The 17,997-nt window shown below is 42.8% G+C and overlaps 2 protein-coding genes across 3 annotated transcripts in view; both read right to left on the bottom strand.

Moving 5' to 3' along the window:
- Positions 1-7,459, bottom strand: part of COG3 (component of oligomeric golgi complex 3) — a 37,642-nt gene extending 30,183 nt beyond the window's left edge. For both annotated transcript variants that reach the window (XM_033148463.1, XM_033148464.1), the window contains exons 1-3: positions 7,287-7,459; positions 1,067-1,213; positions 43-104 (exon numbers count right to left, since the gene is read on the bottom strand). In XM_033148463.1, coding sequence (XP_033004354.1) covers positions 43-104; positions 1,067-1,213; positions 7,287-7,433 — 356 coding nt within the window. In that variant the 5' untranslated portion in view covers positions 7,434-7,459. The remainder of the gene's footprint in view (positions 1-42; positions 105-1,066; positions 1,214-7,286) is intronic.
- A 1,786-nt stretch (positions 7,460-9,245) lies between these two features.
- CBY2 (chibby family member 2) lies at positions 9,246-10,379 on the bottom strand. Its single transcript, XM_033148462.1, has one exon. It carries the CDS (start codon positions 10,318-10,320, stop codon positions 9,367-9,369), a length of 954 nt encoding a protein of 317 aa, XP_033004353.1. The 5' UTR covers positions 10,321-10,379; the 3' UTR covers positions 9,246-9,366.
- Between the last annotated feature and the right edge of the window lie 7,618 nt (positions 10,380-17,997).

The following is a 17,997-nucleotide window of genomic DNA, read 5'->3' as shown; positions in this document are numbered from 1 at the left end:
GATATTTACAATTCAACCAGTGGGGTGGGGAGGCATATATACCTGTATTTAGCCCCTTCATCTTGATCCATCTGCGTATGGAGCTGATCAAACCATGAGAAGAACTAGAGCAAAGAAGGGAAAAGATTACTTAGGATGCTCTGGGAGAACGGCATCAACGGCATTCAGGCTGATGAAATGGGCTTATAAGGAAAGATAATCCCGTGTATTGCAACAATAGCACTGGTGGTAGAGAGAGGAGTCACTGGGCCATTCTTGGTGTGGAGGCCGCCCCTGTCCATGCTTCCTAAGTGGACGGCAGAATTCAGAAGGTATGATTAAAAAAGTCTCTCCCGATTCTATGATTCATTCCTTTGCAATTACACGGGGGGGGGGGGACCTAATGAAATGCTCAATTCAAATAAATAAATAAATTTTATTTCTACCCCGCCCTTCCCGATCCAAAGACCGGACTCAGGGCGGCTAACAACAAATATAAGACAATGATTAAAACAACTTAAAAAACAGCATAAAAACAAACATCAGTGGGATCCCCAGGGCTAACTGGCCAGGTTAGTCATGCTAGGCCAGTAGGGAGACCAGGGAGGAATTTTAATGTAGGGACCCGGAAGGGTTTCTTCAGAAAAAAAGGGAAGGGGAAAGGGAATAGGGGATCAGGCTAGATTAAAGGCCAGGCGGAATAACTCTGTCTTATAAATAAATAAAAGCAACTGTCGGACAAAAAAGGAGGTCCGCAGTGTTCCCATCGCCAGCCACTCTCACCCAGCCCACTTCTCCTTTAGAATCTGACAACCTGTACAATGCCCCTGCCCTCTTCACCAAGTTAAGCATTATGGTCCAGCTTCTCTTCCTGGCCATGAGCTGCCAAGTACAGGCAGCTCTGAATAGGGAGAGGGACACAGACAGGCCTCAGAGAAGGAAGAATAAAGCAGACATGCACAAGGATTTACTGTAAAGACAAAAGCCCAGCCAGAATTTTCGCCTATGTAATAAATAACATCACATTTAACACCTTACGTTTTGCATTTGGAATAAGAGAAGGCTTGATTTTTATGTTATGTTTCACCTGCTGTGCTGTTTCGATCCTTTCATTTTCCATACGCAACATGGAAAACCCTTTCAAGAGGATGTCCTCTGTGGATTCTGGCACTGTTGCTGTCAATGTTACGGTTAATGATTGTTGCCCAAGACTGCTAAAATCTTCAATAGGAAGCTAGACACAAATAAAAAATAAAAATGAATGAGTTGAATGCCTTAAACTGTTGCTTTAGTTTCTTCATTACTTACTTCCCCCCCAATGTTATAACACACAGTATCATTAATTCAAAACCAGATCAGAATGCTTTTTTTGTCAAAATTGTTCATTTAAACAGAAACAAATGCAACAGATAGCTTTTACTCCTTTTTTTTCTTTTTCTTTTCTTTACAACCGCATGCATCTGGAGTTCTGTAGCTCTGTTGTGCTCCTCTGGACGTTCCACTGGAACTCCAAAGCTGCAGTTTAACTTACTGATCTGCAAGCTAATATAATATACTCTGTACTGGTGTCCAAAATTACAAACAGCTGTGCAGGACACCAAGTTTAGATTACTTGGTTAAAAAGAAGCAGAGTGAATCAGAGCCTGGCAACATGGGACGGTCAGAATTCCACTTGGAAGAGGACACTCCTGTCAACATTTCTGCAGGGCTTGCCAATCAGAAGATCGGTGGTTCGAATCTCCGCGACGGGGTGAGCTCCCATTGCTCAGTCCCTGCTCCTGACAACCTAGCAGTTCGAAAGCACGTCAAAGTGCAAGTAGATAAATAGGTACCACTTCGGCGGGAAGGTAAACGGGGTTTTCGTGTGCTACTGTGGTTCACCAGAAGCGGCTTAGTCATGCTGACCACATGACCCAGAAGCTGTACGCCGGCTCCCTCGGCCAGTAAAGCGAGATGAGTGCCGCAACCCCAGAGTCATCCGCAACTGGACCTAATGGTCAGGGATCCCTTTCCCTTTACCCCAATTGAGCAGGCAATGTCCTGTACTGTAACAACTACCACAACCAACATCAAATGTGGAAAGAATTCTAAATCCAGAGTTATGATTAAAGGATTCTTTAAAATGTGGGCCAATTTTTAATAGAGGTGTTCGTCACATCTATGCACAGACTGAATTATTGTCAGGAGTGAGTCAGGAGAGGTTTTCACATATCGTACCCGAATCAGATTGTGCCACTAATGGGATGTTGAGTCACAACTCCCTAAAGTCCAGAGCTGTTCTACAGACTTGGGTGCTGCAAAAAGCTGCATTTTGCCAGTTAAAATAAAGTGATAGCTACTTTTTAAGAAAAAGCAAAACCCAGCTTAGGGACCTTTACCTGGGAACACATGGAGCAAATATACCGGTATTTGGGATTGGGCTGCAAATCAATTAATATGAAAGATAGGCAGCTTTGACTGAAAGCTGTTGGAGCCCCTTACACTAACATGTCACAAAGACATACAAGCCATCACGAATATCATCTCTGTTGCTGCACATCTAGTCACCAAACTCTGCCACTTTATTCTCACAATTGTGAATAACATGCACCTTCAGCTCAATGACACTGACATGGGGACTTGCATGGCTCCACCATATGCCAACAATTCCATGACTAACTTGGAGCAATGCTTTCTCAGCTGCTGTCCCCAAAAAACCTCTCCTCTGCCCATGATACACTGATGGCATCTTTGGCATCCTGAAGTCACAGACAAGAGGCAGTGGAGAAGCTCTACCAGGACTTTAACAACTGACACTCTCCACCAGTGCTGGATTTACGTATAAGCTAAGCAAGCTGTAGCTTAGGGCCCCACTCTCTTGGGGGCCCCCAAAAAAAAATTAAAGGGGAAAAAACCTGGATGTACATTTCTAAAATATAAGATAAAAAAACAAATAAAATAAAACCTACATACAGCAACAGTGGCAAATGGCCTTAGATACCTATTAGGTCCATAAATTACCATATAGCACATATTCAACACAAAAAGCGACAATTTGTTGTTGACAAAGGACAGCTGGACATATAAAGGGCCCCATTACCTTCAGTAGCTTAGGGGCTCATCAAACCGAAATCCAGCCCTGCTCTCCACCCCACTGATCTGAATCTAGAGCAGTCCACAAAGCAAGTATCCTCTCTGGACCCTACTATGCAACTACATAATGAACATAGAAGCACCACTTAATGTTGGGAAATTAGGGGCTACTACAAGCTTCCAACTTCCACCCAGAACACATCACAAAAACCATTCTCTACAGCCAAACCTTGAGATACTACTGGATCTGTTCTGATCTGTCAAACAGACTCCCTATTAAAGGATTTACACCAACCATTTCTACCAAACACATCCAATGAATTGACAAAGCAGTTCAAAAAGGCCAGACTGATACCCAGGAATAACCTGATACAGAACAGGCCCAGAAAAGAAAGTGACAGATCATTACTTGCTGGCTACCTGCATCTCCTAGTTAAAACCACTCCAACATATCAACAAGGACCTACATATCCAGGACAGTGAAATGTCCCTCTCAAAGACTTTGGGTGGTAGGCCTGCTCATGCTAACACACAGCCTAGGCCAGGGGTCAGCAAACTTTTTCAGCAGGGGGCCGGTCCACAGTCCCTCAGACATTGTGGGGGGCCGGACTATATTTTGATAAAAAATATGAACTAACTCCTATGCCCCACAAATAACCCAGAGATGCATTTTAAATAAAAGGACACATTCTACTCATGCAAAAACACACTGATTCCCGGACCGTCCGCAGGCCGCATTTAGAAGGCGATTGGGCCGCATCTGGCCCCTGGGCCTTAATTTGGGGACCCCTGGCCTAGGCAGTAAACTAAAACCACTAATCACCAGCAACAACAGCAAACACCACATCTACTCTGATAACACTATTACAGGACCTAATAAAGTCAGCCACAACATCAGCGTTTCATGCACTTGCATGTCTCCCAATGCAACAAATACGATCATCTGTCAGTAATGCTCTTTTGCATTACTACGACAAACAGACTAGTCTCTGCACACAGAAGAATCAATGGGCACGAACTGAAAGCAGGAGAGCTTTTCAATCTATCATGGCATTTTGGTCCAAATAGAGATAAGGTTTGCTGTTCCACCACTCATGCTAATTCACTAAGCAATGATGAGGATATTTCTACATGGACCTCACTCCAGGTATCTGATGAAGTGGTCTAGTCCACAAAAGCTTATGACGTAACAAATTTTGTAAGACTTCTAGGTACCCAAGACTTTGGTTCTTTTTACCTTGATTACACTGTAAATCACTTGGAGACAGAAGTATGTGCCTGGAAAAATGCTGTAACCCACTCTAGGCTCCTGGGAAACAGTGGACTATAAAGTAAACAAGCGACACAACACAGCCAATCCCCACAGCCTTCCTATCTGTAATATTTGCAACCATACCTTCCTCCAAGGAGCTCATGGTGGTGTATATGAATCTGAACCATTTTTATCTCACAACAACCTTGCGAGGTAGGTTAGGCTGAGAGAGTATTACTTGCTCAGTACACAAAAGAATACTCAGATTCCTTTTGCTTTTTAGAAAAAAGTGGCACCTGGATTCTGAGCAGAAAAGTAGCAGAGGCAAGAGAAGAGGCTAACCTTTTCTCCACAAGCAATTCTCCCTGCTCCACGTTGCCGGATGTCCGCATCTGAGGGCAGGTCTCCTTTTTTTGGCAGAGTGCCCACACGTGACTATTTTTCTATATACTGTACAGTACTTCTAAATACAGATGAATAAATACCAGCCCTGCAGGGCTTACAAATATGCTTTTCTATCAAACTCCTCCGTTCAAAGTTTCAAAAAAATTGAGAGAGGGAGAGAGAGAGAGAGAATGAATTTTAATTCTATTCATGTTTAATTGTTTTTAATTATTGGGTCCCCTCCTCCAATGCTTTTAGCTATTCTTTAGCTATTTCTTATTTTATTATTATCAGGTTCATCACATCTCACAGCCCCACCAGAATAAAGGGGGGGGACTGGATCTTGCAATATGAGCTGATTGGACCCTCTTCAAAGACCTCTCCCTAACTGGTGTTGGGCTTAGCATTTATTCTCAGTACACCAGAGAATAGCAATTGGCTGGGAAATTAGCAAGTGAGGTCACAGCGGCAAAAGACAAGCATCATCATCCCTATTCCCTTTGTAATGAATGGGAAATGTTTTCTGGATACATAAATTGTTCAGACTGTGGCAGGAATCCAGCTGTAGCAGCTACAGAAGGAGGAGAGAATAGTGGGTGAAGAAGGAGCTATGGGTGGTGGGCAGGGTGGATAAAAATCAATGATTTTTTCTGAATTAAATAGATTTTTTAAAAAATTTAAATTGGATTTTCAAAATAAAATGCTTTTGGAGGAAAAATCTTTCTAAAGGTAGCTTACTATTTAAGATACGTTATAGTCCAAAGGCTATTCATGAGGAAATAAGGATTTGTTATAAGTTTTTCATGTGTGCTAAAACTCAGTCTAGGGACGCGGGTGGCGCTGTGAATTAAACCACAGAGCCTAGGGCTTGCTTATCAGAAGGTCAGCAGTTCGAATCCCCGCGACGGGGTGAGCTCCTGTTGCTCGGTCCCAGCTCCTGCCCACCTAGCAGTTTGAAAGCACATCAAAGTGCAAGTAGATAAATAGGTACCGCTCTGGCGGGAAGGCAAACGGCGTTTCCGTGCACTGCTCTGGTTCACCAGAAGCGGCTTAGTCATGCTGGCCACATGACCTGGAAGCTGTACGCCGGCTCCCTCAGCCAGTAACGCGAGATGAGCGCCACAACCCCAGTCGGACACGACTGGACCTAATGGTCAGGGGTCCCTTTACCTTTACCTTAAAACTCAGTCCAAGTTATTTGTTTTTGTTTAACCACATCAGCTAACAAACATGGATACACATGCTATTATGTTATTGTTTTAGCTAAATAAATTGTTTAAATTGTTATTAAGGAAATGATTGTTTTTCTCCTTCCAATAAAGTACAGCAGAAAAGTTGTCCAAATATAAACAGTTAACTTATTAAACCTCACAATACTTTCATAATTATCTATGTATTTCTAATAGTATGATCAAAAAGAGTAATTTTTGAAATAACTGTAAAAATGACTCTGTAAAAACTGTAAAAAAATTTATTATTCCAAAAATGAAACCTACATCTGGTCGTAAATATTAAGATCATACCAGCAAGAATGAGTCTTTCTGTAAAAAAAAGATTTAAATCAAGTCTTACTGACTAGTGATTTAAATTATAATTTAAATTGTGATTTAAATCAATTTGATTTAAAACAAATCCACCCTGGTGGAGAGAGACCCTCCCATCCTCTGGATCCCCTGGAAACTCAACAAACCTGCTTCACCTGGAACTGTGTGTGGAGAGTGCAGCTGAATAGGACACAGCTGCGAGCAGCCTGGGGAAGGACCAGCCACCTTGGGCTGCCCACAAAATGTAAGGCTAGAGTGAGAGAGTTCCCAGGAACTTTTCTCGTTGTGAGATTTTTGTAGGTGATCTGAGAGTTTTTTTGGGCCCTGGGTGAGAACCTGGAAGCTGAGAGGGAGGGTGTGTCAGAAAGAAAATGAATTGATGTTGATTTATAGATATTAGTAACTTTGTATTAATGTAACATTACATGTAATGTAATGTTGCTGCTTCAGTTTCCCGTTTACCTCTTGGAGACATTTGTAACACACTAAGCAGTATAAAAATTAAATAATCCATCAATCACCCAACACTCATGGGGAAATGTGGCACAACCTTTCAGAGTAACCAAATGAAACCTTATTAGACGGCATGACACAAGTCTGTGATTTTTATTAAGGCAAGTTGTTTGCTGTGGTTAACGACTGTTTTCACAAAATGCATTCCTGAATTGCAGAGGGTTGAATTCTATAATTCTATGATTCTGATTCTATGAAAATGCACCTTCTGTACCATGAAAATATATACTTCAAAGCAATCCATTGCAATGGTCAAACGGAAGCTTATGGGTAACTGCAACAACCATGTTGAAAAGAAATCCTCCTCACCTGCTGAATTTCTGCCTGCCAGGAGGAGGAGGAATAAACGTGGAAAACCAGAAAAAGAGGGATGAGGAAAAGAGAGAGAGAGAGCGCGCAACACATTCTGCTCCTCTTTCTCAGAGAGAGCTATTCCCTCCGCGGAGCTTCGTGGCCCCATTGAGGCCCCATTGAAACCCCACCTCTCCCGCTTCCCGGCCCAGCCAACCCCGCCAGGGACCCCGTGGCCTCCCTCCGCTCACCTCAGCCGGGGCGGGCAGGCAAGGCAGCGCTTCCCTCAGCTGCAGCACCGACTCCTGCTGCCGCTCGGTCAGGGGCGCCAGGGGCCTCAGGGGCCTCTCCCACAGGCTCAGCCGCTCCCGGGCTTCGCTGGGCAGCTCGGCTGCCATCCCTCCGCCGCTTGGGTTTTTCCTTCTTCCCTTTATCCCTTCGCCCGGAACTATAACGCTGCCCGGAATCGTTTCCGAGGGGGGTTAGGGACGCTGCGCAGCGGCGGACGCATCACTTCCGCCTCCGGCAGCAGGAAGTGGCTGGCAACCCTAGGCCCACTAGACTCAAGAGAAAGGTAGACTGAACTCGCCGGCCGGCTTCCGGGTTCCGTACAAAGAAACGCAGAAAACACGAATTAATCAGCTGGGCTATCCAGCTTGCGAAATGTTTAAATGAGCTATTTAAGCCGCTGTTTAATCTTTTTTTGCGGGGGGTTGTTATTTTGATTTTATATATTGTAATCTTTTCTGTGAACCGCCCTGAGACCTCCGGGTATAGGGTGGTATATAAATTCAATCAATCAATAAAGCGGTTTTCCGGTTGTTTTCCGTAACACGGTGTTAACAGGACATTGCTTCTCTCTCTCTTTCAGAGCAAAAGTCGGGAATTGCCCGTTTTATTTTGATTATTTCACGCTTTTATGCGTATTTTGATTTTATCCTGAGACCTGGTGGTGGTGTAATAATAATAATAATAATAATAATAATAATAATAATATCAATCAATCAGTAGCGTGGGGAACAACACCCAAAATTTTAAGGTGCCTCTGACTGGGTACCAATGTTATCCTTTTCCTGACTCCTTTTTTGAAGGTCGGAAAAAAATGGTTTGGTGTTCGCTGGCCTTACAGTTCAGTCCAGAAGTTATTAAAATGTTGGAGCTGGAGCTGTTTCCTCAGCCTGGGTTGTGGCTGAAAGGTCTTGCTGGCAATGAGAGAAAGAAAAATCAAACTCTGCATCTGCTGTCCCTCCAAAAAGCTCTGCCTTAAGAGTTCAGATGCAATTTTTTTGTTTTTAAATTTTATTTATGCTTTTCAGGTGTATACATTTCACTGATTTTTCAGTCATTTTAACATTTCAAAACTTGACTTCCTTCCCCATCTCTCTGCGGTTCCTTAAATTTATTTTTAATATCTTCTGCATATTCAAATTAACTTAATTTGCTCATTTATTCGCCTACTTTAAATATATACTCTTATAAAACTGCAGGTTATTACAATAATCTGGCCAATGTTATTATCTGTTTACAATTGACCTGTAAATATTCAATAAAACATTTCCTTTCTTATATAAAAAGTTTGTTTTCTTGATTTCTTATTCTTCTGGTAGTAAGTTCAGATGCAATGTTAAAGCTCAAGGTTTAGCGTCGTGTGAATAAACCTGGGTGAACTGTGATCACGAGTAGGAAACTGGAAACAATCACTTATAGTTTTTAAAACTAACCATGGTATCTTGTTATGCCTGACGAGGACAAACTGTAGTTAGTTTAAACTACAGCTCATTGAACCAAATTTAGGATCAATACATAGTTTCTGTTCTTGGCTTATAGTCTGCAGTTCAGATGGTTCGTTTAAGCCCCTACTTCCAATCACCTTTCATGTACTGTAGTTTTAATGTCATGTCCAAACTGGGCTTATGAGTAGTATACATTCAAAGGGTATGGAGATTAAGGAATCTGAAGCTTAGCCAAAAAAAAAAAAATCCAAAATAATAAAATAAATGTAAAGCCTTTCTTAGCCTCATCCTTGCTACCACAGTGACTGGGGAAAGTTGCATTTATGGATTTCTGCATTGCAGTGGGTTGGACTAGAAGACGTTTGGGGTCCCTTTCAACTACAATTCTATGATTCTCTGATCTTTCCTTACATGCTATTCAAACCTCTTTGTAAAATGAAGGTATAACCATTTAAAACACTTTTAGAAGCTCACCACTGCTTTCTTGAATCCACAACAGAACTTTATTCAGGTTTATGACGCAGGAGAGAGATAATTTTACAAATGTGAACTGCCTGCTATTGCACCCTAACATCTCTCCCTGCAGCTAACTCAAGTTTCAAGCGCTTTCAGGATTCTTCATTCCAATCTCGGACTCCTCCATGGGATCAAAGGAGTGCAGCTCCTCGTGCAGAAGATCCATCTGAGCAATGATCTTACTGATCGCAACTTTGATCGCTTTTTGCTGGAGCTTCAGTTTTTTGTTCTCCTCCCAAAGTATTTTGTTCCCTCCTTGGATGGTCTGGAGGTCCTGCTTTTCTTCCAGTAGTGCATGGTTCTCTCTTAGGAGCCACAGAACAGTTTCATTCAGTTTCTGGACAACTTCAAGTGCCTCATTCTCCTTCAATGGCAATAAGGCTTTGTTTCTTTCCTGAACTGACAAAACTCTCCTTTCCCCTTGGGCTTCCTGGACAGCTTCGGCTGCCTCAGCCGGTGCAGTCGTATTGCTGGCTTCCTGGCTTACAATTTTAGTGGTTTCCTGGGCTGGGGTAAATTCATTTGCTGATGACTGAGCAGGTTGCTTTTCCTGCAGGAATGGGGCGGGTTTCTTCTCCTCTGGGAAGACCTTCAGAGCCATATTCTTTTCCCGGAAGATCTGGAGGGCTTTCTTCTCATCTCTAAAAACCTGAAGGGCTTTCTCCCCCATACCATCCTTGAGCCCTGCTATGATCGGAAGGGCTGCTAAAGGGTGGTTTTCTTTCTGGAGGACTTGCTGAAGGCTCTCATCATAAATAACTTGGATGCCCTTGTTCTCCATCCGAAGGGACTGCAGGGCCTTATTCTCATCCCGGAGAGCCCTGTTTTCCACTCTTAGGGCTTTGTTTTCCTCCCAAAGGGCTTTGTTCTCTTCCCAAAGGGTCCAGTCATTGTGCATCTTCTTGCCTGAGTGCTTCTGTCGGGCTTCTGTGGCGGAAGAGAGTGCTGACTGAATATAGGTTTCGTTCACCCACTTGCCATCTATGAAGATAAAGGTGTCATCGCTCAGTTTGACCCGTGGTGGGATGTAATCCATTTTTTACCATCCAGCAGCTACATGTATCGGTTCAAAAGAACAACTGAAGGGGTGGACTACTGCATGAAACAAAGAGAGAGAAACGTCAAACAATTTCCTTAGCAGTTCGGCAACAGTATTTATTTGCAAGCAGTACAAAAAACTACCACTGGCGCTTCAGAAACAACAGACAGGGAATCAAAAGACAATGCATTCATTATTAAGGTGATAAATTACATGAAATTAAGCAATGAAAGCTGTTTTCAAGTCAATACAGAGACCATAGCATATCCAAACTATGTTTTCACTTTTTCTTTGTGAATTCCTTGTTTGTTTGTTTTAATCCTTATTGATCTTTCATGTCTGGGGAGTTTATAAAGTCACTTTGGGCCTTGATATACGCTCTTGCAAAGTTTTAAGTCAACTCTGACACGACCTAAGCAGTTACTACTTATCAGCCTGTTCTCTTTGTGTAACTTTTCCTCTCAACATCATTGCCTGTTCATTTGAGGCCCAAACCAGCCACTCACCTAAATACACAGCTACCTGTATGTAGCTTGTTTGTCACAGTGTACATGTATGATGAAGCAGCTTGTTTGGGGGCTTTTCTTTTATTATTATTATTTCTTTTTTAAATTTTTAATTAGCCCAAGTTGCCACAAGTCGAGGTTTTCCCGGACATTTTGTTGATTCAGCAGAAATCCACCCGGACGCCATTTTCCTGGCCGAATCCCAGACGTGTCTGGGAAGAGCTGGACGTATGGCAGCCTTACCTTCAATAACTCCTTATTGAAATTGAGATGGCAGAGCTATAAGCCTTATGGAAAATATCCCCAATGGACACCCGTTCAGGAGTCTAGGCAGCTTTGTTCAGACAGCTGACCTGTATGTTGAGCTTTCTTCCTGCGGGCCCTCCAGGCTGTCTGTATTTCGCAGGAGGGAAGCAAGCTCATACCGGAACTTTTGCAATTAAAAGTGGATTAAAGCACTCTGTTGCCGTAGTGCAACAAATCCACTTTTATATAAAAAATAATACAGAGGGACTTTTTGTAGCTTTGCAGGAAAGCGATGGGGATGAACTGATGATAAACAGCAAGGTGCGTAAACACCCTGCAAGCAAATTGGGATGAATGCGGGCTGTTGTTATAAAACCGCCCAGTAAACAAATCGGAATGAATACTCAATAAAGTTACAGGTAGGTAGCCGTGTTGGTCTGCCATAGTCAAAACAAACAAACAAAAAAAATCCTTCCAGTAGCACCTTACCTCATACCAAGTTTGTTCTTGGTATGAGCTTTCGTGTGCATGAACACTTCTTCAGATATTTTGTTTTGGCTATGGCAGACCAACACAGCTACCTACCTGTAACCGACATTGGAGAAGGAGCCAGACCAAATTCAGAATTCTGTACCTGCTGGTGGAGATCAGGAAACCACCCGAGGACAGCAGGAAGAAGCTCTCAGAAGAACTTTTTGTACCTCCAGGCTAGAGCCAGAACCCTCATTGGCCTCATATTGAAGTATTTCAGATACTTCAGAAAGCTCATACCAAGAACAAACTCAGTTGGTCTCTAAGGTGCTACTGGAAGGAATTTTTTATTTTTTTATTTTGTTTTTAGTCAATAAAGGTCAGGCATAGGCTGGGTGCACACAATATCTTTGAAGCACATTGGAAGCAAGTTCTTTCCCTCAAAGGATTCTGGGCACTGTAGTTTGGTTGCTGGGAACTATTAACTCAAGAGGGCTCTCCCAGAATTCCTTTTGTGCTCTTGAATGCCAGATGTTGAGGGCCTGCATACAATTATCATCTTGCCAAACTAGTTAACTTCCTAGAAGTGACTGGCTGCCAATGGGTGGACAAAGAACTGGGAGGTCCTTGGCAGGGCTTTTTTTTAATAGGGAACGCACAAGAACTCTGTTCTGGCACCTCTCAAGTGGGTTCCGACACCCCTTTTCCTATAAAAATAGCACTGGTCCTTGGTATCACCCAACACAGGTGATGGATGAATCTTAGGTTTTTTTTATTTTTGGCCTTACGAGGAAGGGTTGAAGGAGCTGGGTATGTTTATCCTGGTAAAGAGGAGACTGACAGGAGATATGAGCGCCATCTTCAAATATATCAAGGGCTGTCCCATGAAAGAGGGAGCAAGCTTCTTTTCTCCTGCTCTGGAGGGCAGGACTCAAACCAATGGCTTCAAGTTACAAGAAAGCAGATTCCAACTAAACATATGGGAAAACCTCCTGGCAGTAAGAGCTGTTTGGCAATGGAACGGTCTCCCTTGGGAGACGGTGGACTCCCTTGGAGGTTTTTAAGCAAAGGTTGGATGGCTATCTGCCATGGATGCTGCAGCCAAGATGCCTGCATTGCAGGGGTCTGGACTAGAAGACCCTTGGGTCCCATCCAGCTCTACAATTCTATGAAGGCAATTAAAGTGTCCAAGCACCCTTTATTTTGATCCGGAGCTTTCCCCACAAACATCTGAATTGACGTTTGCTCCGAATCAGCTTTAAAGAGCAGGTTTTAAGCAGGGAAAGCTCAGGTGAAAAAAAAACACACACACAACAGTGCTCAGACATGGAGTGTTAAAATGTGGACTTCTGCCTGGAAAGGGGCCGGCAAACGGGAAGTGTGGATAAGCCCTCAGTCTTGATTCAGTTAAATACTGCAACTGAGTCATAGATGGGCTACAGCTCAGGTTACTTGTGCTGTATGTATGAGATTAGGTTAATCATAGAATCATAGAATCATAGAGTTGGAAGAGACCACAAGGGCCATCCAGTCCAGCCCCCTGCCAAGCAGGAAACACCATCAAAGCATTCCTGACAGATGGCTGTCAAGCCTCTGCTTAAAGACCTCCAAAGAAGGAGACTCCACCACACTCCTTGGCAGCAAATTCCACTGTCGAACAGCTCTTACTGTCAGGAAGTTCTTCCTAATGTTTAGGTGGAATCTTCTTTCTTGTAGTTTGAATCCATTGCCCCGTGTCCGCTTCTCTGGAGGTTAAGAGGACAGACAGTTCAGCTCTCCAGGGGGAAAAAAGTCTCTGCAGATCTGTGAAGGACGTCAGCTGAGACAGAAGTCTAGAGGGCAGTGGCTGAAGTATGTGGCTAAATTTGGCTGTACTTACTTACTTTCTCCTGAAAGTGGTCTCCCTTACGCTTTCAGATACCTAACATGTGGCATGGACCACGAAGGGAGAGTCGCCGCCACCTTTCCTTCCTTCAAACTGGTTTCCAGTGCTGCTTGCTGCTACAGGAGCAAACTGTTCACAGGTCCATGCAACAAAAGGGGTGGGGGGGGGCGCGCGTGTCAGCTCCATTGTGACACTGAAGCAGCATCTAAGCACATCTAGAAACCAAGCAAGTGGTGAAGGAGGGAGGTAAAGTATTTTGTCAATCGGTTTTCATTAAAGTTGCATTCAGAGTCGAGAGTTTCTCAACAGTGACTTCACTGCAGCACTTCATAGCGTTTATCGGACCTGTGGGGTGATACCCCCGTTGTGGCCATTGGCGACCAGAAGTAACACATTATTGCCTTGCTCCTGTTCCCCCCACTTTAATAGGAATTATAATGGACGACTTTACTATGTTGCTTTGTTGATTGAGTGGATAATTATTAAAATGTGCACTAATGGTGCCTTTCAAAGCTGTCTGCTCCCTTTGTATGTATTAAATGGTTCTCACAGGTCCAGCCATTGCCATTCCCAGTGTGAGTGCAGGTCATAGCTGTCAAGTTTCGGATTTGAAAATAAGGGATCAGCAGTCTCACCTATCCCGGGGACAGTCACATGTCAGTGGTGGGCGGAGCCAGAAGCAAAAGTGGGCGGAGCAGCAATGTAAACTCCAAGCGGGCTCGGGCTCGGAGCGGAGCAAAAAGGAGGGCAGCCATGTGCTCTGCGTGATGGAGCCCCATCGTCTTCTTGTCTGATCCCATCAAAACAGGACAGGAAGCAGCAGCTGCTCAAAGGCATCCAGGCTCCACCCACCAGCTAACCCTATTGGCCGGCTGAGGGGCTCGGTGGCAACAGATAGGGGCTGATGCACGGGGAGGAATACGCCCCCCTGTAAGCACGGGAAACGGCTCCCACTTGCTTTGAGGGCTGAGGCTTTTCTCTCCAAGTAGGCGAGGTCTTCCCACCCAGTCCCTGGCCAGCAGGGGAGGAGCAGCTTCCATTAAAAACGCGAAATTTAAGGGAAATAAAAAATAAGGGAGAGCAGCGGGAAACTGCTTGAAATAAGGGAGAATCCCGGGGAAAACGGGATACTTGACAGCACTGGTGCAGGTGTGCTGTAGCCTTCATTCAAAAAGATCTTCAAACTTTCACCTAGCAACTCTCTCTCTCTCTCTCTCTCTCTCTCTCTCTCTCTCTCTCTCTCTCTCTCCCTAAACCACCCCAACAGAATTCTGAGAATGGAATAGCCCTTCATTAACTCCCCTGTGAGTTTCTCAGCGAAGGGGTGCAGGACCAATGGGACAGCTGTAAGTTGTTTTTAATACAGTGTTGTGTTGTGACATTGTGATTTAATGTTGTAACCCACCCTTGGACCTTAAGTTAAAGGACCAGATAGTACATTAAATAATAAATAACAATAACAAAACTATTATTATTATTATTATTATTATTATTATTATTATTATTATTACCACTGCTACTACTACTACCGTATTGGCCCAAATATAAGCCACACCCACAAACAAACCACACCTTTAAAATTCAAGGCAGGGGGAAGAAGAAAAAGACAATATAAGCCTTAAAATTGGGTTACAGGCTGAAAATTGCTGCGGTTGGTACTATTGTAACTCCAAGCCAATTTAAGCCTTTGATCTCGCAAGCCCACAAAAGTTATCGTACAATCGCCAAAATCGCAAATTGCTATTCCATCGCTACAGTTCCACAGCCACTCACACCTGTAAATGGCAAATGTAGAAGAAAATCCTATGAGTACTAGAGAGGACCCACAAGTGGGCTAAACACCTGTTCGAAGCAGTGTAAATACAAATTTAAAAAAATCAATACTGCACTGTAAAATACGGGGAAAGCAATGAATGACATTAGAATTAATTGCACAACAGTCTCAAGCTTGCAAATTGGCAATACTGTAGAACATTTTTTTGGTTCTGTTTTATTTACCGTATGTAATTGTCTGTTTCAGCAGCGTTATCATAAAAGCCAATTTTTGTAAGGTCACCAATGTAAGCTGCACTTTAACTTTTCACGGTCAGAATTGGGGGGGGGGAGTGTGGCTTATATTTGGGCCAATACAGTATTATTGTTATTGTTGTTGTTGTTATTATTATTATTAGTGCTTTACCAAAATCTTCCTCTGCAAAAGAGGTTTCCATTTTGCTTCCTTGCTCTCGAGGCACTCGAGAATTTCTTTAGCATTTTGATCAGTGTAGGATATTGATTAGGGCTGGGCAATATCTGGCTTTCAACATTGCCATATATCACCAGCTAAACATCGCAATATACTGATATATCACGACATCTGAAATAAGGACGGAGCTATATAGAGGCATTGGCTGGCTTCATGGTTTTCCCCACATTGTGATTTTTGCATAGCAAACAAACACACACACACCATGATTCACGATATATTGCTTGGTCAAAAATTATTAGATTTATTTATTGTCATTGTCCGTATATACACAGTATACACAACAACGAAAATCAAACACCCAAAGACCGGATTTACCATACACATTTGCACATATCTCCAACACTCTCATCCTTATTAAAATAATCTATTAAAACATAACATAATCCAGAGTATAACATAACCTATTAAAAGCATAGCATAACCTAAAAGCCTGTCTCATTCCTTACTACTCACTGCTTACTATTACTTACTACTGACCCTGAGATCATTATTAAGTGCAATCAAAGCTCTCGGATAGAAACTATTCAGAAGGCGTGTGGTTCGAGTTTTCATTATCCTGTATCTTCTGCCCAAAGGCAACAGTTCAAAAAGGTTGTGAGCAGGATGGGTGGGATCTCTCAGGATGTTGTGTGACTTCTTCAAACAGCGAGACGTGAAGATCTCGTCCAGGGTTGGTAGTTGGAGCCCAATAACATTTTGGGCAATTTTAATTATTCTCTGTAAAGCTTTTTTTATCCGTTACAGAGCTGCTCCCATACCACGATAGTATACTATAGGTTAAGACACTCTCAATGGTACTGTGATAATAGGACAGGAGTAGGAAATGAGATAGATTCAATCCCCTGAGCATTCTCAGGAAATACAACCTCCCCTGCACCTTCCTCACAGCCATATTAATATTTACAGTCCATGAGAGGTCCTTGGAGATGTAAATGCCCAGGTATTTAAAACTGCCAACCCTCTCCACCTCCTCGCCATTTATGTGCAATTATGAAACCGATATCACGATAAGGACTTCAAAATGGTTTTGGACAATATGCCAATATATCGCCCAGCCCTAGTTTTGACCTTACCTTATTGTTGCAAGGTATCCAAGGCTGGAATGTGTTTTCCTTTCCATGGGACGTTTATCCAGTACTCTGAAGCCTCATTGGCTGACAACACTTCCTGGTCCAGAAAAGTCCCAGGGGAGGAATTGCCTCATGGTGTCTTCTTCTGGGCTTTAATTGACGTGCAGGTGCCTGGGGAAGACTGCAGAGATCATCCTTCTGGTGAGATGATACGTAGAATGAAAGAAAGGACACTTACACACCCACTAAGCCTTCTCAAAAGTAAGGTAAATGCAACAGAAGTCCTCCACTTTGATCATGATTTCCCTGGAATTTACTCTCCCCATTGATGGCTTTCAAATACAATTTATTTTTTTGTTTAATTGACTGAGAAGCTTAAAAATAAAATAAAATAAATCCACAACAGAGAACTAAACAATTTCTGTGCCTGAAGCCAATTGCTTTCTTCGCAATCCCAAGCCCTGGGACCGCACAAATTCAAAAGAACTACCGTATTTTCCGGCGTATAAGACGACCCCCAACTTTTCCAGTTAAAATAAAGAGTTTGAGATATACTCGGCCGCAGATTCTCCACCCGGCGTATAAGACGACCCCCCGACTTTTGAGAAGATTTTCCTGGATTAAAAAGTAGTCTTATACGCCAGAATATACAGTATTCTGCTTCTTGGGAATTTCTGTCTGTCTGTCTGTCTGTCTGTCTCTCTCTCTCTCTCACACACACACACAATAAGTGTAAGAAAGATATATTTTATTTATTAACAACAACAACAAAATCTTCTGTCACTTTTCTTTATAGCATAGATCCAGTGCAACGATCTCAGTGGATAGTGATTGGAGAATGTTTTTGTACCATTAAGTGTGCTGCTACAGAAATTTCAAACCACGAGTGGTAAGAGAGAAACAAACCATGAATGGGAAATCAAGTTGATGGACTATGCCGAAATGGCGGAAATTAACTGGGATGCTCAGGAATCAAGAAGACAAGAATTTATTAAAAAAAATAATGGGAAATGTTTACAATGTATATACAAAATAATTGTAAACAGGTCAAAACATTAGCAGGATTTTAAATACACTTGTAAAGTAACAGAATGTATAGTTAATTTAGGAAGATGAAAAATTGGAGAAGTATTGATATACAGTTGAAAATCGAATCAAAAGGACCCATGGAAAGGATGGGGGGAAGTCAGGAGATTCAGAGTCATCTCAATATTTGGATTTTGTGCTGTTTTGATATGTTTCCCCCCT

The sequence above is a fragment of the Lacerta agilis genome, chromosome 5 (genome assembly GCF_009819535.1).
Source record: "Lacerta agilis isolate rLacAgi1 chromosome 5, rLacAgi1.pri, whole genome shotgun sequence".
NCBI lineage: Eukaryota > Metazoa > Chordata > Lepidosauria > Squamata > Lacertidae > Lacerta > Lacerta agilis.
The sequence above is the reverse complement of the archived record's forward strand: the minus strand, read 5'-3'. Positions and strand labels throughout refer to the sequence as shown.

Excerpts from the sequence above, each read along its gene's own strand:
- CBY2 (XM_033148462.1), bottom strand. The coding sequence starts at position 10,320 with ATGGATTACATCCCACCACGGGTCAAACTGAGCGATGACACCTTTATC.